Source organism: Theropithecus gelada, chromosome 4 (assembly GCF_003255815.1).
Source record: "Theropithecus gelada isolate Dixy chromosome 4, Tgel_1.0, whole genome shotgun sequence".
Lineage (NCBI taxonomy): Eukaryota > Metazoa > Chordata > Mammalia > Primates > Cercopithecidae > Theropithecus > Theropithecus gelada.
The window spans coordinates 34,128,054-34,150,916 of record NC_037671.1 but is presented as its reverse complement, the minus strand read 5'-3'; the positions used below and the strand labels follow the sequence as shown (position 1 = coordinate 34,150,916).

General features: G+C 52.4%; 5 protein-coding genes across 12 annotated transcripts; 3 read left to right on the top strand and 2 right to left on the bottom strand.

Moving 5' to 3' along the window:
• The first annotated feature begins 422 nt into the window (after positions 1 to 422).
• On the top strand, positions 423 to 4,435 carry LY6G5C (lymphocyte antigen 6 family member G5C). The gene is made up of 3 exons (XM_025383553.1): positions 423 to 543; positions 1,519 to 1,686; positions 4,000 to 4,435. Exons 1-3 carry the CDS (start codon positions 423 to 425, stop codon positions 4,161 to 4,163), a joined length of 453 nt encoding a protein of 150 aa, XP_025239338.1. The 3' UTR covers positions 4,164 to 4,435.
• Positions 4,436 to 7,351: 2,916 nt separating this feature from the next.
• LY6G5B (lymphocyte antigen 6 family member G5B) lies at positions 7,352 to 10,723 on the bottom strand. The gene is made up of 4 exons (XM_025381858.1): positions 9,851 to 10,723; positions 9,576 to 9,704; positions 8,385 to 8,998; positions 7,352 to 7,664 (listed from the first exon to the last, which is right to left on the bottom strand). Exons 1-3 carry the CDS (start codon positions 9,906 to 9,908, stop codon positions 8,598 to 8,600), a joined length of 588 nt encoding a protein of 195 aa, XP_025237643.1. The 5' UTR covers positions 9,909 to 10,723; the 3' UTR covers positions 7,352 to 7,664; positions 8,385 to 8,597.
• A 50-nt stretch (positions 10,724 to 10,773) lies between these two features.
• On the bottom strand, positions 10,774 to 15,608 carry CSNK2B (casein kinase 2 beta). 3 transcript variants are annotated; one of them, XM_025381855.1, is made up of 7 exons: positions 15,330 to 15,608; positions 13,904 to 13,986; positions 12,859 to 12,961; positions 12,180 to 12,295; positions 11,662 to 11,737; positions 11,326 to 11,515; positions 10,774 to 10,998 (listed from the first exon to the last, which is right to left on the bottom strand). In XM_025381855.1, exons 1-7 carry the CDS (start codon positions 15,373 to 15,375, stop codon positions 10,908 to 10,910), a joined length of 705 nt encoding a protein of 234 aa, XP_025237640.1. In that variant the 5' UTR covers positions 15,376 to 15,608; the 3' UTR covers positions 10,774 to 10,907. The 3 variants fall into 3 exon arrangements, with proteins under 3 accessions (XP_025237640.1, XP_025237641.1, XP_025237642.1); XM_025381856.1 differs by lacking the exon at positions 15,330 to 15,608 and adding an exon at positions 14,588 to 14,916; XM_025381857.1 differs by lacking the exon at positions 15,330 to 15,608 and adding an exon at positions 14,588 to 14,916 and having other exon boundaries at positions 11,326 to 11,506.
• On the top strand, positions 14,514 to 19,024 carry GPANK1 (G-patch domain and ankyrin repeats 1). Of its 6 annotated transcripts, none has more exons than XM_025381851.1 (4): positions 14,514 to 14,935; positions 15,820 to 15,983; positions 16,251 to 16,975; positions 18,395 to 19,024. In XM_025381851.1, the coding sequence occupies exons 3-4, from the start codon at positions 16,350 to 16,352 to the stop codon at positions 18,837 to 18,839; spliced, it is 1,071 nt and encodes a 356-aa protein (XP_025237636.1). In that variant the 5' UTR covers positions 14,514 to 14,935; positions 15,820 to 15,983; positions 16,251 to 16,349; the 3' UTR covers positions 18,840 to 19,024. The 6 variants fall into 6 exon arrangements, with proteins under 6 accessions (XP_025237636.1, XP_025237633.1, XP_025237632.1 ...); XM_025381848.1 differs by having other exon boundaries at positions 14,934 to 15,224; XM_025381847.1 differs by having other exon boundaries at positions 14,934 to 15,224; positions 16,248 to 16,975.
• Positions 19,025 to 20,336: 1,312 nt separating this feature from the next.
• On the top strand, positions 20,337 to 22,746 carry C4H6orf47 (chromosome 4 C6orf47 homolog). Its single transcript, XM_025381854.1, has one exon. It carries the CDS (start codon positions 21,136 to 21,138, stop codon positions 22,015 to 22,017), a length of 882 nt encoding a protein of 293 aa, XP_025237639.1. The 5' UTR covers positions 20,337 to 21,135; the 3' UTR covers positions 22,018 to 22,746.
• Positions 22,747 to 22,863: the final 117 nt, after the last annotated feature.

Below are 22,863 nucleotides of genomic sequence, written 5' to 3'. Positions count from 1 at the left end.
AGAAATCGGATCAGGTTACTCCTCTGCCGAAATCCCTCAGGTCAGTGGTTTAACTGTCGAGGTGCTCCTGGCAGCACTCTGCCCTCCCCACATCATTGATGATTGACTTGTCTCCCCTACTGGACTGTGCCCTGTGAGGGTGGAGACTTTGTGCACGGTTGTATCCCCAAGACCTGATGCAGTGATTCAATAAACATCTGTCCAATTAATAGGAAATAAAGTTCCCTTTCTCATTCCCCTATTGCTGGACCCCTGCCCTCAAGCAGGATGTTATGCCCCAGAGTGGCTGTGGGTGAGAACATTCTGCCCCTCTGGCTGGTCTGGCACTGATTTCCACCCTGAGTTGGTGTTGCCTCTCTCCTTCCTCTTGGCCAACCTCTCTTCCACCAATATAAGCCCAAACTGGAGGCCAGCAGGCAGTCATGCGTTTTATGGCAGGCCCTGCAGGGAGCCAGAATCCGGGTCCCATGTGCTTCCACAGCAGCCTCCAAGCCCTGTACACCGTCCTCTTAATAGTGCTGGTCATGATGAGCTTGGTGTTTGGTAAGTGGTTCCAAGGGTTCAGAAGGGTCTCCTGGCCTGCTGGATGGAGAAACCCACAGACACCAAGCGTCTGGGTACATTTGTCCAGGATGCTCAGGTAAACCCATGCAGGAGGAGAGATGGAATGGATGGGTTTGGTGGGGAATGCCTGCTCATGGACTGATACGCAATCTGAAGATTTATTTATTTATTTATTTATTGAGATGGAGTCTTGCTCTGTCTCCCAGGCTGGAGTACAGTGGTGAGATCTCGGCTCACTGCAACCTCCGCCTCCCGGGTTCAAGCGATTCTCATGCCTCAGCCTCCCGAGTAACTGAGATTACAGGCATGAACCACCATGCCCAGCTTATTTTTGTATTTTTAGTAGAGACAGGGTTTCGCCATGTTGGCCAGGCTGGTCTTGAACTCCTGACCTCAGGTATCTGCCCACCTCAGCCTCCCAAAGTGCTGGGGTTACAGGCATGAGCCACCACACCCAGCCTCTGAAGATTTCTAGTGACCACCCCAGGGCTGTCTCACTTCACAGCAGTGACCTGAATAGAGATACTGAAGGAATCTTCTCCAGATCTGAGGGCAACATGGAATAGGGAGGTTTAGGGAGTGTGCTGGATGACAGAACTAGAATCCACAGGATAGAACAAGACTGAGTCCAGCCTGCTGGGCTCCCCACTTGGCTGCAAAGCACCAGCCACAGAGACACAGGATTCAAAGTGTTCGTTTAGCACTTTCCTCTGCCTCACACCAAATGCTCTGCTGGGTTCGGGGACTTGTTAACGTGTGGCCTGGCCTTAGGACCAGAGGAAAAGGGGGATGTATGTGTATGCAGTTGGGGAAGGAAGCAGAGAATTGGGGCTTTGATGGTTTTCTGAGATAGGAAGGGAGGGAGCAGTGGGGTTGAGTGGCCTGCAATCAGACAGTGGTGGGGTGTGAGGGAGAATGGGGTGTGAGTGGGGTCAGCACTTCTCTGTGTTCTAGGTAAGTTTGTTCCTGTCAATTGGGAACGCCCTCAACCACTTCCAGTCCCCAAATACCTGCGCTGCTACCGATGCCTCTTGGAGACCAAGGAGTTAGGGTGCCTTCTGGGATCTGACACCTGCCTCACCCCGGCTGGCAGCAGCTGCATGACTCTCCACATAAAGAACGGTAAGTGACCTTCTCCTGTCGTGGGCCCAGCACTCTCCCAAACCGAAACTCTCTCGGCCTCCTAAGCTGCACCCCAAGTCTTCTTCCCATAATCCCATAAGACACTGCTCTAATCCTGTCTTATTCTTATTCTTATTATTCTTATTTTTTTTTTTTTTTTTTTTTTTTTTTTGAGACGGAGTCTCACTGTGTCTCCCAGGCTGGAGTGCAGTGGCCGGATCTCAGCTCACTGCAAGCTCCGCCCCCCGGGTTCACGCCATTCTCCCGCCTCAGCCTCCGGAGTAGCTGGGACTACAGGCGCCCGCCACCTCGCCCGGCTAGTTTTTTGTATTTTTAGTAGAGACGGGGTTTCACCATGTTAGCCAGGATGGTCTCGATCTCCTGACCTTGTGATCCACCCGCCTCGGCCTCCCAAAGTGCTGGGATTACAGGCTTGAGCCACCGCGCCCGGCCTTATTATTCTTATTATTATTATTTTTGCTGCTCTGTCACCCAGGCTGGAGTGCAGTGTCGCAATCTTGGCTCACTACAATGTCCACCTCCCCAGTTCAAGCAGTTCTTGTGCCTCAGTCTCTCAAGCAGCTGGGATTAAAGGTGCACGCCACCACGCCCAGCTAATTTTTTGTATTTTTAGTAGAGATAGGGATTCACCATGTTGGCCAGGCTGGTCTCGAACTCCTGACCTCAGGTGATCCACTGACCTCGGCTTCCCAAAGTGCTGGAATTACAGGCATGAGCCACCACGCCCAGCCTCTCTTTCCTTTTCTTCAGAGCCACACTCTGTCTCCACTTCCACTACTTTCTCTCCACAATCTGTAGCTGAATAGCTTCCACCCTTTCAAGGTGTGCAGCTTTGATGGGGACCCTCCAGATCTCCACGTGCCCTTGCCTGTCCTCAAGCTGCCTGCTCCCCCATCTGTGTGCAGTTACTGCTGGCGTTGCTCTTCTCCTGCATCCTCCACTGCTTCTTCAGTCTCCTTCATGGAGTGTTTTCTCTCTGACCCTTAGTGGTTCATGTTCACCAAGGTTTGGTCCTTAGCTGTGTTCCCACTTCATATACTCAGAGGATTTTATCTGCTTTGCTGGCTTCAACCAGCAGCCACATACCACTTCCTTCTGAATCTGAATATTATGTCAAACTACTCTCCTCATATCCCGTTGGCCATTGGACATCTCCCTCGCTGAAAACTGACTCCTTCCTGATGCCTGCTCTTCCACCGACCCCCCCACCTTCCTTAAGTTAGCAAAAACATAACCATAATATGTGCTAGGCACTATTCTAAACACTTGCAATCCACTGAGGCAGGTATTACTACTATCCGCATTTTACAGATGAGGAAACTGAGGTGCAGAAAGGTCATAACCTTGCCTGAGTCTCACAGATGCTGAGCCAGAATTTGTGATGGCTCCAGAGATGGTGCTCTCAACAACCACTGCATGCAGCAGCCTGTATTCAAATCCTCTTATTACTCTTTTAACATAGCCAGTGCACAGACATGCGTCAAATATCAGAGTATAAAGTACTGTCAAACCAAAGTCTCCCGCTACTACCCTAACCCACCTGGCTCCCCTGCACACGTAACCACTTTTTTTTACTTTGTGGATGATCCCTCCTGCAATCTTTTATGCACATTCCACCCTGCACAAGTATGCTGTTTACTATTTTTTCACCTCTTTTTCTCCCCCCCAACAAGATAGTAGCATCCTACTGTAAACATTATTCTGCACTTAACAGTTAGGGGAATTAAATGTTCCAATATCAGTTTGTGAACAGCTTCTTTGTTTTATTGACCTGCGGTGTACTACTCCATAGCATGGGCATATCACAGCTGATTTCCCCATCCCACTATTAGTGGGCATTTCGGTCATTTCTCTCAAGCAGGGCAGCAGCAAACATCCCTGTACATGACTTCTTGGGATGCAGGCACAAAGATTTTTCCCTGTTACATATAACAGCAGCAGACATCATCTTATTCTCTTACTTTTGATCTGAAAAATAAATAACAGAACACCTCCTTCCTGCCACCCAATCTCCAAAACATTTCCCAGCTTTTTCTCACATGGTCCTATGGTGCTAGTTCTCCCCACTTGGCTCAGTAACTCCCAACTCCCCCTCCAACCATTTCTTTTCCTCCAGCCTTGCATGGGAACTTCAGTGGAGTTCCATGGCTGGTGAACACTGGGCATGTCCACCCATGCCTAACCACAGGAATCTTTTCTTTTTCTTTTTTTGACTTATGAGTGAGGGGATGAGAGGATTTGGGGCTCCTCCTGGGGACTTCCGTATCACTGGTGCCTGTGGTCCCTCCCCAGGCAGCAATTCTGACGTCATGGTGAGTGACTGCCGAAGTAAGGAGCAGATGAGTGATTGTTCAAATACCCAAACTTCTCCGGTGTCTGGCTTCTGGATATTCTCTCAATGCTGCTTCCTGGATTTCTGCAATGACCCTCAACACAGAGGGCACTATATTTCTTAGTGTGACTGCAACAACCTTTGGTGTAAAATTCTACCAGTTTCCAGCCACCTTCCTGACTTCTTTCTGGGCTTGGCCAGGACTTCTAGTCCCTCATACCAGCCCTCCTTGGCTCCCTCCAGTCAGTGGACCCCAGCCTTGGCTCTTCCTCTTGGTTGGCACCCTTCAGCACCCTTACTCCCACTCTGCACCCCCAGCCCCACCGCCCACCAGGTTTCCTCTCTTGTCCTTAGTCCCTGGATGTTTCTCCCAAATAAATTTGTGTGCAAACTGTTTAGTATGTCTCTTTTTTCTGGTGGAGGTAAAGGCTGAGGGAGGTGCACCTGCCTGACTGCCCTACCATGGGGCAGGTAAGGGGCCCCCAGCTCTGCTGAGGTCTGCTCCTGTCCTGCCTTGGTATGTGATTCGTTCTAGACACAAAAAGGGGAAAAGGAAATGAAAGCCCTCCTATGGTGAACGCCAGAAAGTTAGTGGGCATCCTCAGCAGTGCTGTCAGACCGGAGCTATGTAGGGGCTGGAGGGGTTTAGAGGGCTATGTTGGTGGGAGGGGGGCTGCAAAAGGACCAGGCTAAGATAGGAGGAGGTGGGCGAGAAGGCCACTCTTTTTTTTTTTTTTTTTTTTTTTTTTTTTTTTTTTTTTTTTTTTTTTTGAGACGGAGTCTCGCTCTGTAGCCCAGGCTGGAGTGCAGTGGCCAGATCTCAGCTCACTGCAAGCTCCGCCTCCCGGGTTTACGCCATTCTCCTGCCTCAGCCTTCCCGAGTAGCTGGGACTACAAGCGCCCGCCACCGCGCCCGGCTAGTTTTTTGTATTTTTTAGTAGAGACGGGGTTTCACCGTGTTCGCCAGGATGGTCTCGATCTCCTGACCTCGTGATCCGCCCGTCTCGGCCTCCCAAAGTGCTGGGATTACAGGCTTGAGCCACCGCGCCCGGCCGGCCACTCTTTTTTTTGAGACAGAGTCTCACTGTCGCCCAGGCTGAAGTGCAGTGGTGTGATCTTGGCTCATTGCAACCTCTGCCTCCCAGGTTCAAGCGATTCTTCTGCCTCAGCCTCCCGAGTAGCTGGGATTAAAAGCACATGCCACCACGTCCAGCTAATTTTTGTATTTTATTAGTAGAGACGGGTTTTCACCATGTTGGCAAGGCTGGTCTCCAACTCCTGACTTCAAGTGATCTGCCTGCCTTGGCCTCCCAAAGGGCTGGGATTACAGGCGTGAGTCACCCCCTTGAGCCGAGAAGGCCACTCTCAAAGAGACGTTAGACCTATTGGAGTCTTGGTCTCTTCAATTCTGGGCCAAGTTCTTCAGCCTCTGAGGGTGTCTTCCAAGTTGACCTGCTATAAACCTGGGCCTTTCTGTGTCTTATACTGACGTCAGAGGTCACGGAGAAGGGTGGACCTAGCAAGGTGGGGGTTGGGGGGCACATTAAGGGTTTGTACCTCTCTCTGTACTCCAACTGCTTCATGACCTAATTATCATTGGTGTCTTCCGTCAGAGTACAGGCCACAAAGATTTGTTAACACGTGTGCAAAACACTGTAGGTAAAAGTAGATGCTTTATGATGCCATTTCCATCAAGCACAGACAGAACTCATCTAAACTACTACCAGTCAGGACAGCAGCTACCCCAGAGAGCTGGGAAGAGCTCCTGGGAGGGGAACAGAGGCAGGCTTGGCTGCAGGTAAATGTCTTCACGCTGATTTTGTGGCTGGTTACACAGATGTGTAGTTTACAAAAATCCATCTTGTGATATGTGCAAGCTTCTGAATGTTTTAACAAAAAGGTTTGAAAATAAGTAAATCAGCCAGGTGAGCACGGTGGTGTGCATCTGTAGTCCCAGCTACCTGGAGGCTGAGGCAGAAGAATCTCTGGAGCCCAGGAGTTCAAGGCCAGCTTGGGCAACATAGCAAGAACCTTAGGAAAAAAAGCCGAACATTGTGTATGCATTTGACTCTAGGGCAAATATTTTTTTTTGAGGGGGAAAAGGCCCTAACTTCCACTTATGTATGCACATTTACATGCGCCTTCTCAATCATCTGAGGCACTATCCCTACCTGACAGGTGACCAAGGTGAGGCTGAAGAGACTGACGTACCCAAGTGGTAGAGGAGCTGGGACTGGGCCTCCCAGCCACAAAGCTGCACTGCTTTTCAGAAAAAGGTTTCATAACCCAAGCACTGGGCTGCAAGACTTGGGAGGGCAGACACCTGGCTGTACTCATCTGGGAGTCCTGCTGCTCAATACTGAGCCTGACTCAGAGCTGCGTTATGTCCAGCATGTTTATCCAGTGTATGGAAAAAGCAGAGTTGTATCCATCATTGCTTTCTATACATTTGCACTATTTCAAAATTAAAATATTAACATGAAGATCCAACCACTGCAGCCCAACATCAGCGCTCTCACACTTTGCCCCTCAACTTGGGCCCCCGAGAGGGCATCATGGATGCCAGAATCCTTGAAAAGAACTAAGGAATGGCAAGAGTCCAGGGCCCCAGCAGCAGGTGACTCTGGGATGTGGCTCTAAGTTCCTGAGTCTTTCTGGTTTAAAGTTTTTTTTTTTTTTTTTTTTTTGAGACAGAGTCTTGGTCTGTCGCCCAGGCTGGAGTACAGTGGCATGATCTCAGCTCACTGCAGCCTCTGCCTCCTGGGTTCAAGCGATTCTCCTGCCTCAGCCTCCTGAGTAGCTAGAATTAGACACCCGCCACTATGCCCAGCTAATGTTTTTTTGTTGTTTTTAGTAGAGACGGGCTTTCACCATGTTGGTCAGGCTGGTGTCGACCTCCTGACCTCATGATCCATCCGCATCGGCCTCCCTAAGTGCTGGGATTACAGGCAAGCCACCGCGCCGGGCCTTTTTTTTTAAGACAAGAGTTTCACTCTTGTTGCCCAGTCTGGAGTGCAATGGTGCGATTTCAGCTCACCGCAACCTCCACCTCCCAGGTTCCAGCAATTCTGCCTCAGCCTCCCAAGTAGCTGGGATTACAGGCATGCGCCATCACGCCTAATTTTGTATTTTTAGTAGCGATGGGGTTTCTCCATGCTGGTCAGGCTGGTCTCAAAACTCCCAACCTCAGGTGATCCGCCTGCCTCAGCCTCCTGAAGTGCTGGTATTGTAGGCATTAGCCACCGCGCCCTCTTTAATCTGTGTTGACCTGCCCACACCTTAGCCTGACCCCACGGACAATGCGACACCGTCTTAGCCCGGTCCCAGTTTATTGTGGAGGGAAACAGTGGACATGGAGCTGAGCAGAACAAACCCTTCCCTCTCCTCCCACAGGCCCCTAGGGAGGTGGGTGTCAGGACTCAGTGAGGTGAAATGGGGCCGAGGAGGCCAGAGACTGACGAGAGAGGACAGAAGGCAGAACAAGACCAGGACAGGCGGGGTTGGTGGAGACAGTGAGGCAGGGACACAAGATTGCCAAGTCAGGGCGTCTGCACAGAATTCTATTCCTCATCCTTTTTTTTTTGGAGACAGAGTCTTGCTGTGTCACCCAGGCTGGAGTGCAGTGGCGCAATCTTGGCTCACTGCAACCTCTGCCTAGCGGGTTCAAGTGATTCTCCTGCCTCAGCCTCCTGAGTAGCTGGGATTACAGGCGTGTGCCACCACACCTGGCTAATTTTTGTATTTTTAACAGACAGCGGGTTTTACCATGTTGGCCAGGCTGGTCTCAAAATCCTGGCCTCAAGTGATCCACCCACCTCAGCCTCCCAAAGTGCTGGGATTACAGGCGTTAGCCACCGTGCCCAGCCTCCTCATCTTTCTTGCTGCTAGTTCAGTCTTAGAGATGGGAAACAGAGCTGGATCTAAATAGGCAGGTGGCTGGATTGAGGGGGATGGGGGATACTGGAACACTCAGACGGGGAAGGAGTGGAGGAACCACTGTGCCTTTCCCAGGTCAGCCTGTCTGGGCAGAATCCACACTAGAGATTCTTTTCTGGGGGGAAGAACAGCACCAGAGCTCGGCCAGGCACGGCGGCTCACACCTGTAATTCCAGCACTTTGGGAGGCCAAGGCGGACAGATTACGAGGTCAGAAGTTTGAGACCAGCCTGACCAACATGGTCAAACCCTATCTCCACTAAAAATATATAAAATTAGCTGGGCGTGGTGGTGCACACCTGTAGTCCCAGCTACTCAGGAGGTTGAGGCAGGAGAATCGCTGGAACCCAGGAGGTGGAGGTTGCAGTGAGCAGAGATCATGCCACTGCACTCCAGCCTGGGTGACAGAGCGAGACCCCGTCTCAAACAAACAAAAAAACGGCACCAAAGTTCGAGAGAGAAAATTACACCAAAGTCATATAGATGCTAGTGGTACAACAGAGGGAGGCCTAAGAAATCACAGTGACCAAAGAATATGGGTGTTTTCAGAGAGGGCAGTGCAGGATGCTGAGGGTGTTACAGAAAGATACTTGCACAGAGTGGAATTCAGGAAGGGTGAGGTGTCAGAGTCCAGGCTGGGGAAGAAGCAAAAGTCCTGAACTATTGAGGAACAAGTACATGCGGCGCAGCTCAGCAAAAGACAAGCCCAGGTTCAGGGGCAGTGTGACCACGGGGTCCAGGCCATCAGGCTCCTTCCCAGCATGGAAATTGGGGACGGGTAGTGAGAGGTTCAGGGCCTGGTAGAACCACTGAATCTGGGAGTCAGACAGAGGCAGGGCCAGGGGCCTGTCATGGGGCTCCGGCAGGAAGCTCTGGAGTTGGGGGCTTGACCAGGAGTTGCAATAATCGTACTGGCAGCACTGGGCCTGATACCAGTACTCTACGAAGTAGGTGTTGCGTTTTTCTTGGCAGCGGTAGGAATAGTATTGTCCACAGCCTCGAATGATGAAGCGAACCTTGACATCTGAGGGAGAGGGGAAAGCTGATAACCCCTTCCAATAGCTTCCCATAGTCCATGAACCCCTACTACGGACTTTTCCCATCCCTCACCCAGACCTGACTGACTTCTAACCCAGACTCCTTCAAGAGGCTAGAAAAGTGAGTTCTGCTGGCCCCCTAGAACCTTAAACCCCTCCTTCCAAGACTTTTTTTTTTTTTTTTTGAGACAGGGTCTGGCTCTGTCACTCAGGCTGGAGTGTGGTGGCACAATCTTGGCTCACTGCAACCTCCGCCTCCTGAGTTCAAGAGATCTCCCACCTCAGCCTCCCAAGTAGCTGGCACTATAGGTGCACACCACCATGCCTGGTTATTTTTTTGTAGAGACAGGGTCTCACTATGTTGCCTAGACTGGTCTTAAACTCTAGAGCTTAAGTGATCCACCTGCCTCAGCCTCCCGAAGTGCTAGGGTTACAGGCATGAGCCATTGCACTCAGCCCCTCCTTTCTTGTACCCCATGCCCGGAGCAGCCCTGAGCTGTGAGAGGAAAGAAGATCAAGCCATTGGCTGCCCCACCAGCAGCCCCTTCCTGGGACCTTATTTACCATAATAGATGGTGATCACCATGCATGGGGATGAGCTGCTGATGGTACACTTCTCTGAACCTGAAATGCATCCTACAGAAGGGTCTTCTAAGAGGCAGAAGTGGCAGGTCCGGATGTCGGGAACAGGAACTGGGAAGGCAGAAGGAGGGATGGGGCACTGGGTCACTCTCAAATACCCTGGGCCAGTAGGAAGCCCAAGTATCCATGGCCATGTTCCACCCCCTTCCTGAACTCAATTACCCCTTCCTCCCTCCCTGCCCCTGGGCCCCACTTACCCTTTCCCACTGTGAAGCCCACCATGACCAGCACACCTACAAGTATATGGGCCTTCATTATGGAATTCTGGGGAGACGGGCAGTTCCTGAGGGATGCCCTGAAACCCCACCTTCCTGTGACCACGCTCCTTAATCCTGAGTTGCAGGGTGGTTTTGACAAGGTCTGAGGAGCTGCTGTAAATGCAGAGCTATATTCCTGCTTGGGGCAAGATCCTGGTTGGGAAGGAAGTTATTAACTTGGCAGGAGGGACAGCATGTCCTCACCCACAACGTCTGGTTCCTGAGTGTGGGAGCAATGGCCCAGACGGGGTAATATCTGGGCACTATCTGGTTCTTTATCCAGTGTCTACCTTTGTCCTGCATACCCTCCAAAGACCTACTCCCTCCCTTGGAAAGTCCATGGCTTAGTGTCTATCTCTGCCACCATGTGCTGTCTTCCTCATATAACAGGGCCAGTCCCCACTGTGCTGGGACAACCTGGCCTGGAAATCATCCCCATCCTTCTGAGATGGGCAGTCCCAGCTCCACCAGCAGGCAGCACACACACACATCACTGAGCAGTAATTCTGGACCTTGTCCCACCTCATTCCACCCTTAGTTATACTGACTGTAGGGCTACTTTTCCTTTAAAACTAAAAGATGGAGTTGCTGATTAAGCACCTTACAGTATAGACAGTCATAGGTACCCAAATACTTCTCATCTTTAAAACATGCTTTTTCTGTCTTTTCCTTTTGACCTTGCACTTCATCACACACAGTCCTAGGAATTCTGTTCTGCTCTATACTAAAAACATCACCCAATTCACTGAGCACAAATCTGTCCTAGTTTTCAATCTGGGGAGGGTGGGCTGGGCCATGAGGGCCCCTGGAGTCCAACACACCATCACCTTCCCTTCCCCAACCGCAAGCACCAGCAGACTAGCTCATGGCCTTTTCTTCCACTTTATTTCATATTCCCACCACAATAATGACTCCTTTAATTTAAACTAAAAACCATACAGGGTTCCTGAAAGGGTGGCAAAAAGGAAAGGAAGTGCAGGACAGGTGGGGTAGGGAATCAGCGAATCGTCTTGACTGGGCTCTTGAAGTTGCTGGCGGCTTGGAGCTGCAGCTGGTAGGCCATCGGATGAATCTTGAAACCGTAGAGCCTGGACCAGGGCAGAGGTCAGAGAGGCAGTAGCATGAGCCCCATCCAGACCCTGCCAGTCACCTGCATTCCCACCTCCCCACCTGAACTCCTCCATGGACCTGCTCAGAGCTTAAGCCTAGTGGTTCCCAACTTCTCAGCTCAAGAACATTCTATGATAAGGTAACTGAAGCACAGACAATCAAATAACTTTCCCACAATCACTCCGCAGGGAGATGCCGATTCTGGGAGAAGCAGGCCTCAAGAAAGGGCCATGCCCCATCCTCCCCTCTCTCTGGGGGATCTTAGGCCTTTCCTTTGACCCTTAATGACTCTCCCTGCTCCCTACCTGGGCACAAACTGGTTGGCGGGTCTCTTGGGCCGGTACTCGGGATGCACCATGAAGAGCATGTGAGGGAAACCAGTGCCAAAGTAGGCGCCATCCGTGTGATGGTGTCTCGATGACTTGGGTGTGTACACATCCATGCACTTGGGGCAGTAGAGCTTCACCATGGCTTCACCTGGGATGTCTGAAAGGCCTGGGAGACAGCCAGACTCAGCAGGCCAGGTATCTCCCTGTTCCTACTTAACCTCCCCTCAGGACTCAGGCCCCAACATGCTGAGCCCTAACTCCTTCCCGTAAGACTGCCACAAGGTGCCTTCTTTTCCCTTCTTCAACACTCACCGATGGGAAGCATTGGCTGGTTCTCACAGTACACACGAGGACAGTAACCAAAGTCTCCCTGCTGGTACTTTTCCAACTGAGGTGAATAAAATGGAAGGGGTTGGCAGGTAGGTGTGAAGAGAAGAGGCAACTCCCTTCTCAGCTCAACCCATATCACTCTGTCCCCCACTCCTCCCACCTCTGTCCAGAGGCCCCTTCTCTGGCCCAGATGGGCTCTCAAACTCCTATGTTGCCTTTCTTCCAGTTAGGCAGGCTACAAACCATCAGAGCCATTCGTTGTTTGTTCCCTGAGGAAGAGGCAGTCTATCACAACTCTCTGTTCAAGGACTGTCTCCCTCCCTGAAAATTATCCCTTCAGGATGACCCCCAATCAGAATTCAATTCCCACGCCCAAGCCTGGGGTTCTTCTCCTCTTCTCAGCCAGTTTCCTTAAACAGGGCTTAAACATGACTTCTTGCTGCAGGAACCTGTGTCCCTTACTGCTCAGAAGGAGGCAATTAGGAGCAGAAAGGCCTCACCATCTGGGCAATGCCACGGTTGGTAAGGATGTAGCGGGCGTGGATCAATCCATAAAGCATCTCGGCAGCCTGCTCAATCAGGTCACTCTGGTTGGGGTTGTCTTCCAGTTCTTCATCTGAAACACAGCCCGGCCAAATGCAACCACTTGTTTTTCAGCTTTCCTAGGTGCCCTGCCCATATCCAGGGGCTGCGGGCTATTCAGTTCGCCTGGCACCTACTTTTGGGCCTTACCCCATCCAACATCTGGGCATGTGACCCAGAAACCTGGGCTTCTGACCCTTGCGCCAACCCAAGACAGCTCTGTCTTCTCTTCACACCTCTTTAGCCTCTGCTCCCCACTCTCCCTCCCAGCTCCCTCCTCAATACATAACTGCAACAATGTCAATGCAGAAGATGAAACTCTAGACTGGAAGGTGCAAAGCAGGTGAAATAGCAAACCAGACCCATGAGGAAACATATTTTGGAAAACATCTGAATTGTGGATTTAGAAAACACGGGAACAAGTGATATACGTCACAAAACTAGACACAGTCAGGTGGAGGATCAAAATAAAGCATGAATTTGGTGTTAAAGAAATCAGAGAACCAAAGGAAATTTCAAAATTCAAGTAAGTGAATATAGATTTGAAGAGGAAAAAAGTGCATGCACACACACAAAATAACCCTGAGGGTGCCTCACCAGGCTCCAGGTCCAAGATCATGTCTAGAGCTTGTCGATAGTGAGGAACCTGCTCATTGAGTCCAGTAAGATTAAATTTGTCCTGGATGTAGTCTTCATCCACCTGTCGGGACATGGAAGCCAAGAGGGAACCTATATCAAAATCCCCATCTTTGACCTGGGCAAAATGCTCTAACTGATGCCTTATCATCAACACAACTGCATCTGTTCCGCTTGTTTCTCACTCCCAACTCAGCAGAAGTACTTGCGTCTCTCCCTAGTTCACCTATACTCCCTCCCATAAAGCTTTGGCTTTTCTTTTCTAAGGATAAGCAAGTACAGCAATCTTTTTCTTAGACATTCTTTTCAAGATCTCTGTCCCTACTCCTGTACTCCATCTCTAGGAACCAGTTTTGTCCTCTCAGCTGGCTGAGGAGGATGGAAGCTGAACGGCATGGTTTCTGAACAAAACATTTCAATACGTAGCATTTCAATTTTCCTAACAGCCAGCTGAGACAGGTACTAGCAGTACCACTTTAGTAATAAAAGATACAGGCTGGGCGCAATGGCTTATGCCTGTAATCCCAGCACTTTGGGAGGCTGAGGCGGGCAGATCACCTGAGGTCTGGAGTTTGAGACCAGCCTGGCCAACATGGTGAAACCCTGTCTCTACTAAAAATCCAAAAATTAGCCGGGCGTGGTGGCGGGTACTTGTAATCCCAGCTACTTGGGTGGCTGGAGCAGGAGAATCGCTTGAACCTGGGAGGCAGAGGTCACAGTGAGCCGAGATCGCACCACTACACTCCAGCCTGGGCGACACAGTGAGACGCAGTCTCAAAAAAAAGATAAAGACACAAATTGCCTGCTGGAGGGTGGCAGAGTCGGAACTTGGGCCCCAGTTTTGCCACTTTAGCACAGGTTCGTCGGGGGTTATTGAGGGGACTCTTCGTTGATGGGAAGTTTTCAAGTAGTATGTAAGAGAACAGTGTAGAAGTGCAATACGTGAAGGAACATCTGGTGGGAAGATATGTGAAGCCAGCAAGTAGGGAGGTCGAAGAGAACTCACTTCACAGAAGAATTCATTGCCACGGAGCCCACAGAACCAGGAAATCCAGGACACCTCCTCTGAGCTGCTCATCTTCACGTCAGCTGGAAAAAAGAGTGTCAGTAAAGCTCAAGTTCTCCTTCCCTGCCTCGGGTATCCTCCCTCCTCCCACATTAGAACCACCCTTTCTTAAAGGATCCCAAACTCTGAAGCACTCCTCTCCAACTCCTGCAATTTACATCTCAGTCCCTTTCCTTTGAAGTTAAACATTCTTTGGGGTCCCACCACTTGAAAGAAGCCAACAGATACTTTGACCCACCAGCCCGACCCACGTCCCTGGAGCTCCCGAAAGCCAGGGCCCTCTCTTCTCTGTGTCAACTCCGGCAGGGATCTCGACTCAGGCTCCCTACCAATGCAAGTCTCTGCACGACCCCGGCGCCTTTCCCAAGGGTTTCCAAGTTTATCACTCTCAAGCAAGAATCGGGCCCCTCCTTTTCTCAAGGGTTGAGGGCGACTGTCAGGTCCCTTTCACCGGATTCCACACATCCCCCCCTCCGCTCCTCAAGCCACCTCTCCCTCCTTAAGCCACCTCTCCCTCCTTGCCGGACCTGGTTGCTTCCTCCCCCGCCCCCATATCAAAGTGCGGAGACCCATGTGCGGCTCCCAGCGACAAGGGACTAGGAGCAGCGAAGACCTCAGACTCACCAGCTGGACGGGGACCAGGACCGGGGTGGGGTAGGGAAGTTGCTACTTCGAAGGAACGGCGGCTACCGCTACAGCGCAGGCCGCGGACCCGACCGCGGCAGGCGAAGTGGGGTGGGGGGAGTGGAAATTGGGGAGGGTGGGGAAGAGGGCAACACGCAAGCGCCAAGGGTCAGGTGCCGCGGTGGATGCCGGGACGCGGAGTCCCCGGTAGAGAGAGAAACCGGCTAAGTGAGGGAAAGCGAACTACCAATCCCAGGATGACCCGCGCACGACCTGGCTGTCACGAAGCCCCGGAGGAGGACGCTTGAGGGCGGGGCGCAACGAGAAGCCACCGGAAGCGGAAACCAGGTATGGCGTTCGGGGCCTGGGAGCCTGGGCAATACCGTTGTGTGCTCACTGGGCGAAGAGGCTGACTTAGGGCGGGGAAAGGAGGGAGCCAGGCTGGACCCCTCCCCGCAGCTCTCCTCACAGTTGCCCTCTAGTCCCGGCGCGGTGCTGCTTCCCTGGGGACTGGCCTATCCTTGGCCAATGCGCTGGGTCCTTATTGCCTGTTGGGCCCCTAGTGCGAGTCAGTCCCGCCAGAGACCCTTGACGGGCCTTCTGTTTTACTCCGGGCTCCGGCCTCATGAGGCGAGAGGTGCGGCTTGGCTCCGTGCGTAGGGACTTGGGTGGGGTGGGGTGGGCTGGGCTGGGCTGGGCTGGGCTGGGCGGTGTGAGAACCAGAACGGCCCAGTGCGCTAACCTGAGGTGGTGCCAGCCATTCTGCTCGTCCCCTTGCACTTCTCCATTTCCCCTTAGTCTCTAAGTGTGACCTTCGAACCCTGGTCAGAGTAATGGTGAGGGGCAGGCGTGACGTTATTTCATTACACGGCTTCTCGGCATTCCACAGGTTTCCCTCCGCCTCCTGAGGGCCTTTCCTAACCCAGAGAGTGGATTCCTAGCTCCAGAAAATGGGCTTGGAGCGGGGGCCACGTAGAGGAAGGCGAAGGGCATTGTGGGGGCGTTATGTAAAAGTAGGACCCCAACCGACAGATCCTAGCGCTCGCGCCACCTGGGCGCGCGGAGCTTTGCTCGTTTACTATTGGAAAAGTTCCAGCGCGGGAAACTGAACCGGGAGCTTTGCGCACGCCTGAGCCATCAAGTAATGTGGGTGGTGGTTTTTGTTGTTGTTGTCGCCACGCATGCGTCTCCGTGCCGTGTGGCTATTTGATTGTGTCAACTCTGCTGATCAGAATAGCGCCATTTTGCGGTACGGAAGCTACACAGCAACACGTATAGGAGCCTCTCCCCGAGATCTTCTAGGGAGTGACCCGTCTATTTTTGTTTGGGAAGAGGAAACTGAAATGGGATCACGGAAGACTTAAAGGGCCAGGTTTGATTTTTTTTTTTCCTACTGGTATGTGTGTTTTACGGGGTAAGAAAGTGATTTCAGAAAGAGGCTGGTATTTATTGTTGGTAAGGATGGGGGTGGGGGCCGGACGCAGGACCTCTGGACGACTGTCTCATGGAGTTTGATTAATCTTTACTAAGGAGCAAAGTCGGTATTGTAGGGTTTCGTGTTTTTACGCATATACTCTCTCCCTTAGACCCTGCAGAGTCTTAAGTTGTGGGGTCACTTTAGCGGCAGGAAAGTGTTTTTAACTACTTTTTCTCATCCCAGCAGGTCCCTGAGGCTCTGGTTGCTACAGAGTCACCAGGAGCTTGGCTTGCTTGTCGCATCCTTCCCTTGCCTGGTATCATTTTCTCAGTTCTCCCAAAAGCCATGTCCCGGCCCTTCCTCATCACCTTCACCCCAGCCACTGACCCCAGCGACCTCTGGAAGGATGGGCAGCAGCAGCCACAGCCCGAGGAGCCAGAGTCCACCCTGGATGGAGCTGCAGCCCGAGCTTTCTATGAGGCCCTTATTGGGGATGAGAGCTGCGTTCCTGACTCCCAGAGATCTCACACTGAACCTGCCAGAGAAAGAAAGAGAAAGAAAAGAAGAATAATGGGGGCAGCTGCAGCAGAAGCAGTGGCAGAAGGAGTATCAGGAAGATATGGACAAGGGAGATCCCTTGAGGCTGAGGATAAGATGACTCACCGGATACTGAGGGCAGCCCAGGAGGGGGACCTGGCAGAACTTAGGAGACTGCTGGAGCCCCATGAGGCAGGAGGAGCTGGGGGGAATATCAATGCTCGGGATGCCTTCTGGTGGACCCCACTGATGTGCGCTGCTCGAGCGGGCCAGGGGGCAGCTGTGAGCTATCTCCTGGGCCGTGGGGCTGCCTGGGTGGGGGTCTGTGAGCTGGGTGGCAGGGATGCGGCTCAGCTCGCTGAAGAAGCTGGCTTTCCTGAGGTGGCCCGCATGGTCAGGGAGAGCCATGGAGAGACAAGGAGCCCAGAGAACCGGTGAGGGGAAACTTTAGCTCAGACCCCTGTCTCATTGTGTTCTGCCTCTCCCAGCCACTCCACACAAGAGGCCCCAGCACAGTGCTGAGGAGTTCTTTCCTTATCCTCACGTGTAGGTTGACAAGGTAGTATAGTCAAGTGGTTATGAATATGAGCTCCCTGGATTTAAAGCCTGATTTCACTTACTTGGGCAAACAACCTAATGTCTACATGTTCCAGTTTTCTCATCTTAGAAATGGGATAGTAAGGATTGTTGTTAGGATTCAATGGGTTAATATATGTAAAATGCTAGAATAGTGCATGCTGCATAGTATGCAATATATGAATGTTAGCTGTAGTCATTATCACTAGTATCCCTCCCCTTGCCCAAGAGTTTGCTAGGCCTGGTTACAATTTTTTCTTTTCAGCTCTTCTGCTCTGGGTCCCACAATGGTTTAAAGAAATTTGTTTTTAAGACCAGTAGTGAGAAGGAGGGGAAAAGTAGAGTAAGGAGTTTGATCTGTAACTGAGTGAACAGTCATTTCAGATAACACCACCACCTTTGGACCAGCCTGGATTCCCTCATTATTAAGTAGGAAGGAAGTCAATTTGTCCCTTTTTTTTTCCCCCAGACAAGGTTTTACTCTGTCACCAGGCTGGTGCGCAGTGGCGTGATTTCAGCTCACTGCAACTTCCACTTCCTGGGCTCAAGCATATTTTTTGTAGAAAGCAGGTTTTGCTGGGACATGGTGGCATGTGCCTGTAATCCCGGCTGCTTGGGAGGCTGAGGCAGGATAATTGCTAAGGTGGAGGTTAGAGTGAGCCAAGATCATGTCACTGCACTCCAGCCTGGGCAGCAGATTCAAGACTCCATCTCAAAAAAAAAAAAAAGTAGGCCGGGCGCAGTGGCTCAAGCCTGTAATCCCAGCACTTTGGGAGGCCGAGACGGGCGGATCACGAGGTCAGGAGATCGAGACCATCCTGGCTAACACAGTGAAACCCCGTCTCTCCTAAAAAAAATACAAAAAACTAGCCGGGCGAGGTGGCAGGCGCCTGTAGTCCCAGCTACTCGGGAGGCTGAGGCAGGAGAATGGCGTGAACCCGGGAGGCGGAGCTTGCACTGAGCTGAGATCCAGCCACGGCGCGCCAGCCTGGGCGACAGAGCAAGACTCCATCTCAAAAAAAAAAAAAAAAAAAAAAAAAGTAGGCTTTGCCATTTTGCTCAGGCTGGTCTCAAACTCTTGAGCTCAAAGCGATCTGCCCACCTCTGCCTCCCAAAGTGTTGGGATTACAGGTGTGAGCCACTATGCCTAGCCGGCAATTTGTTCCTTAGCAGAAAAGCTGAAAGGATCCTATCCTACCCTGCCAGCCCTCTCTCAGGCCTCAACTCTTCCCCTTTTCCTTCCCCTGCCGTTAATGCTTTTTCTTCTTTTTCTGCAGGTCTCCTACTCCCTCCCTCCAGTACTGCGAGACCTGTGACACCCACTTCCAAGATTCCAACCACCGCACATCCACTGCTCACCTGCTGTCACTGTCCCAGGGTCCTCAGCCTTCCAACCTTCCACTTGGGGTGCCCATCTCCAGCCCGGGCTTCAAACTCCTACTGAGGGGGGGCTGGGAGCCAGGAATGGGACTGGGACCCCGGGGTGAGGGCCGTGCCAACCCCATCCCCACTGTCCTCAAGAGGGACCAGGAGGGACTAGGCTACAGATCAGCACCCCAGCCCCGAGTAACACATTTCCCAGCTTGGGATACCCGAGCTGTGGCTGGGAGGGAGAGAGCCCCTCGGGTGGCCACGCTGAGCCGGAAGGAGGAGAGAAGGAGGGAGGAGAAAGACAGGGCTTGGGAGCGGGATCTAAGGACTTACATGAACCTTGAGTTCTGACTTTGGTAAAGTCTGACCCCGGTCTGCTGCTGAAGTCTGAACTTGGGCCTCTGACCTGGGCCCTTTGACTTCCCCTTCCTGGGATCTGCCCAGTTGCAGATCCTCAGTTTTTGGTCAGTGGACTCTGTCTTTGTAAGAGACGGGCCGAGAGTGATAAATAAATCAACCTTTTGTGGTTTATTCACTTTTCTGGAAGCTATTTTGAGGAAGCCAAACAAGCCTGGGAGCCACATGCAAGTCCCACCTGAGCCAGAAGGGGCAGCCTCTCCAGGTGGCAATGATAAGGTCACCTCCCTGCCAATCTGGGTTCACTTTCAGGTCCCAGCCCCTCCTGGGAGTGCCCCACCTATTCTTTCAACCCTCCTGGACCATGAATTGCCCAGCTCCATGCAAGTCTCACTTCCCCCAAGAGGAGTTCCCTGACTACAGCCAATTCACTGATTTCACAAACATAAGTCCATATACTATGTGCCAAGAATACAGGTAAAGACATTCCCAACCTTCAAAAAAGTTCATGGCTGAAGGGGGAAACAGCCATGTTACCAATTTTTTTTTTCTTTTTTTTTGAGACGGAGTTTCGTTCTTGTCTAGGCTGGAGTGCAATGGCGTGATCTCGGCTCACCACAACCTCCGCCTGGCAAGTTAAAGTGATTCTCCTGCCTCAGCCTCCCAAATAGCTGGGACTACAGGCATGCGCCACCACACCCGGCTAATTTTGTATTTTTAGTAGAGACGGGGTTTCTCCATGTTGGCCAGGCTGGTCTGGAACTCCCGACCTCAGGTGATCTGCCGGCCCCAGCCTCCCAAAGTGCTGGGATTGCAGGCATGAGCCACCACTCTCAGCCCATGTTATCAAAAATACAGGGTAATAAGGGAAGTCAAAGAAGGCCCCTAGAGATGAGAATGGGTTAGGGTTTTGCTGGAAGAGGCCAGTGTGATAGGAAGGCCCACGATTATTAAGCTCAGATGAACTGGGACCAGAACTCTGGTCTCCAAATCTAAACTTTTTTTAAGTCAAGCTTTTTCATTCCACCTATTTGTGTACACTTTTCTTTCCCACACTTCCCAACCCTCCCACCACCCATCCCCTTGTCTTGCTCATGCCAGGCACAAGAAGAGCTCACTGTTGTGAAGAGGAATTAAAATTTGCAGAGAGGGGGAGGGGAGGGCTGTTCCAGTCGCAAGACTCCTCATTTTTTCCTTTCTAGGAAAGCCTTTCATGAAGGCTTGGATGCGAAATGGAGGAGTGGTGGGGAATGTGGAGAAGAACCCAGGGGCAGGGGGCTGTAGGGGGGCGACCCAGTTCAGGGGAGCATGAGAAGCTCGGGAAAATGAGGAGTTGGGCTTAAATTAAGGTCCCGGCCCTTGCTAATCTCAGCTTGGCGCTCCGTGGTCTGGCGCGCACGGACAGCGCGGGGGATACGGGGGCGGTCGATTCGCAGGGTCCGCCCCAAGAGCTGCGGCACCGCCCCCGCGGGTCCTTCCAGTCCCGGTGCAGCTGCTTCCGGGCTCCGCGGCTCCCAGCGCCGACGCTGGGCTCGGGAGCGGTCCTCGCGCAAAGCGCCCGGACGCGTGAGTCCTGAAGTAGGCCCGCACTTTGCCTCGCGACTGGGGATCTCCGAGGACATCTTAGTTCTGACCTTGCAGAGGCCGCGTCTCTGCTGCGTGTTCGCGGGCCAATCGGGCCACTTTGTAGAAATCATCCCCCTCTAAATCAAGGGACGAACGCTGCTGGCTGGAGTTTGTTGGACACTTTCATTCCGCCTAGTAACAAAGAGAATTCCTATTCCTCGAGGTCCCTTGGGGCAGCAGTTAAAGACTACACGATCCAGGAGCACCTAGGACCTGGGGCCACCTTCCTGCCTGCTTTATTGGATGGAGCACTGCCGCCCCAGTTTCTGGGGCACCTTGGGGTGTGGCCTTGGTGAGTGCAACTTGGGGTGATGCCTGCTGGGAAGGAAATCCGGAAACACAGAGAGGACTCTCTGGTGGTGACCCAGGCCTTGTCAGATCTGAGACTCTTGGAATCTTGTTTGTGGGGGTGTGGATGGTGAATGAATTTGGGTGTGCCTCCCTTTACCCCAAAACTGAAGAGGAACCAAACCACTTGCCACACTTGAGGCTGCATGACCATTCAGAGAAGGGAGGAGCCACTTCTGAATTCAGAGTAGGACTGCATCACCAGGCAAATAGCTGTTCTGAGCCAGAAAGACTCTGGCTTCTGAGGAGATCCTGAGAGTCTGAGTAGTGCCAGGAAGCAGCCTCAGAATCTGGGGGCCCATTACACACCCCAGCCATGTTCCTGCGACGGCTTGGTGGCTGGTTACCTCGCCCTTGGGGCCGCCGGAAACCAGTGAGGCCTGACCCACCTGACCCAGAACCCCGATGGGTGGACAGCTCCTCGGAGAATTCAGGAAGTGACTGGGATAGTGCCCCAGAAACCATGGAAGATGTGAGGCATCCCAAGACCAAGGACTCAGGGGCATTGAGGGTTTCTAGGGCTGCTTCCGAACCAAGCACTGAGCCCCAAGTTGAGCAACTAGGGAGCAAAAGAATTGATTCCCTCAAGTGGGTCCAGCCTATCTCTAGCACTCAAGAGTCTGGGAGACTGGAGGCTGGAGGGGCCAGTCCCGAACTCGGATGGGATCATGTGGATTCAGGTGGCACCAGGAGACCAGGGGTGTTGCCTGAAGGGGGAATGAGCGTCCCTGGGCCAGGAGCCCCAGTGGAGAAACCTGGCAGGCGTGAGAAGCTGTTGGGCTGGCTGCGGGGGGAACCAGGAGCTCCCTCCCGGTACCTGGGGGGACCAGAGGAGTGTCTGCAGATCTCCACCAACCTGACCCTGCATCTGCTGGAGCTGCTGGCTTCTGCCCTGCTGGCCCTGTGCTCACGACCACTGCGGGCAGCCTTGGACACACTGGGCCTGCGTGGACCGCTGGGCCTCTGGCTACATGGCCTACTGTCCTTCCTGGCTGCCCTGCATGGGCTCCATGCTGTTCTGAGCCTACTTACTGCCCACCCTTTGCACTTTGCCTGCCTCTTTGGTCTCCTGCAGGCCTTGGTGCTGGCTGTCAGCCTCCGGGAGCCCAGTGGGGATGAGGAGGCCACTGATTGGGAGAGTGAGGGGTTGGAGAGGGAGGGTGAGGAGCAGAGGGGAGACCCAGGAAAGGGGCTGTGACCATGGGATGGTGTGGGGGCAAAGGGTGAAGAGAGTGTGGGCTTTAGGAGAAAAGTGTGGGGCATGACCCAAATTGTAAGCATAGGGACCTCAGGGATTGGGAAGAAACCCCAGAGTATGAGGGTGCAGGGCCCCCCTTCATACATAGGAGAGAACAGAGCTATTTAGGGTGTTTGTGTTTATCGACAGTGAGGGCACTGCCCTTGGATTCACCAGCTGTTATTTTTGCTTTTAAATTTCTCCCACCTTCAGTTTTTTTTTTCCACCTCCACTTTTTAAAAGCAAAAAAAAAAAAAAAAAAAAAAAAAAGTGTGGTGGTGGAGAATAAAGACCAAAGGGTTCTCTCTACCTTTCAAAACTCTCCTGGGGTGCAGGAGACCAGAGCAGGATAGCAGTAAGAGAGGGGTTGGGACACCCAGGGTCCTCCTTGGATCTCGGGATCTGAGCCACCAAGGGACTGCTAGGCAAGTGGATTAGGGGGTCTGGATAGGGCCCCACAGGTGACAGGGAGCCTGCAGGGCGGATCTGGTGATCATGGGAGCCAGAGGGAGTGGGGACAGTGCAGGCAGTATTGGCAGGAGGGCCAATGCAGAAGGGCTGGTAGTTCAGGCAGTGTGGGGGAAGCACTGAAGCCTGTAGTCCCCACTTGGGGACTAGGAGTTTGCTCACTCAGCAATAAATAACTGTGTCACATCAAATCCTAAATATACCACTACAAAGTGAGAGTTACTGCCACTCTGTTCTTCCTGACGCCGTCCACCTGGGGGTTTAGGTGGTAGAGGATCCAGGGGGAGTGTTGAAATGGGAGGAGTGGGAATGATGTCTGGAGACAAACCCCAGAATGAG

Bases quoted from the DNA above. Each gene is read 5' to 3' on its own strand.
- LY6G5C (XM_025383553.1), top strand. From the start codon at position 423: ATGCGTTTTATGGCAGGCCCTGCAGGGAGCCAGAATCCGGGTCCCATG. The intron at 544-1,518 runs GTAAGTGGTTCC...TCTGTGTTCTAG, and splicing joins CATGATGAGCTTGGTGTTTG to GTAAGTTTGTTCCTGTCAAT. The intron at 1,687-3,999 runs GTAAGTGACCTT...GTCCCTCCCCAG, and splicing joins GACTCTCCACATAAAGAACG to GCAGCAATTCTGACGTCATG.
- LY6G5B (XM_025381858.1), bottom strand. From the start codon at position 9,908: ATGAAGGCCCATATACTTGTAGGTGTGCTGGTCATGGTGGGCTTCACA. The intron at 9,705-9,850 runs GTAAGTGGGGCC...CTGCCTTCCCAG, and splicing joins GGGCTTCACAGTGGGAAAGG to TTCCTGTTCCCGACATCCGG. The intron at 8,999-9,575 runs GTAAATAAGGTC...CCTCTCCCTCAG, and splicing joins GGTGATCACCATCTATTATG to ATGTCAAGGTTCGCTTCATC.
- CSNK2B (XM_025381855.1), bottom strand. From the start codon at position 15,375: ATGGAGAAGTGCAAGGGGACGAGCAGAATGGCTGGCACCACCTCAG. The intron at 11,738-12,179 runs GTGAGGCCTTTC...TATTCACCTCAG, and splicing joins ACCGTGGCATTGCCCAGATG to TTGGAAAAGTACCAGCAGGG. The intron at 10,999-11,325 runs GTAGGGAGCAGG...GCCCTGGTCCAG, and splicing joins GCCAACCAGTTTGTGCCCAG to GCTCTACGGTTTCAAGATTC.
- GPANK1 (XM_025381851.1), top strand. From the start codon at position 16,350: ATGTCCCGGCCCTTCCTCATCACCTTCACCCCAGCCACTGACCCCAGC. The intron at 16,976-18,394 runs GTGAGGGGAAAC...CTTTTTCTGCAG, and splicing joins ACAAGGAGCCCAGAGAACCG to GTCTCCTACTCCCTCCCTCC.
- C4H6orf47 (XM_025381854.1), top strand. From the start codon at position 21,136: ATGTTCCTGCGACGGCTTGGTGGCTGGTTACCTCGCCCTTGGGGCCGC.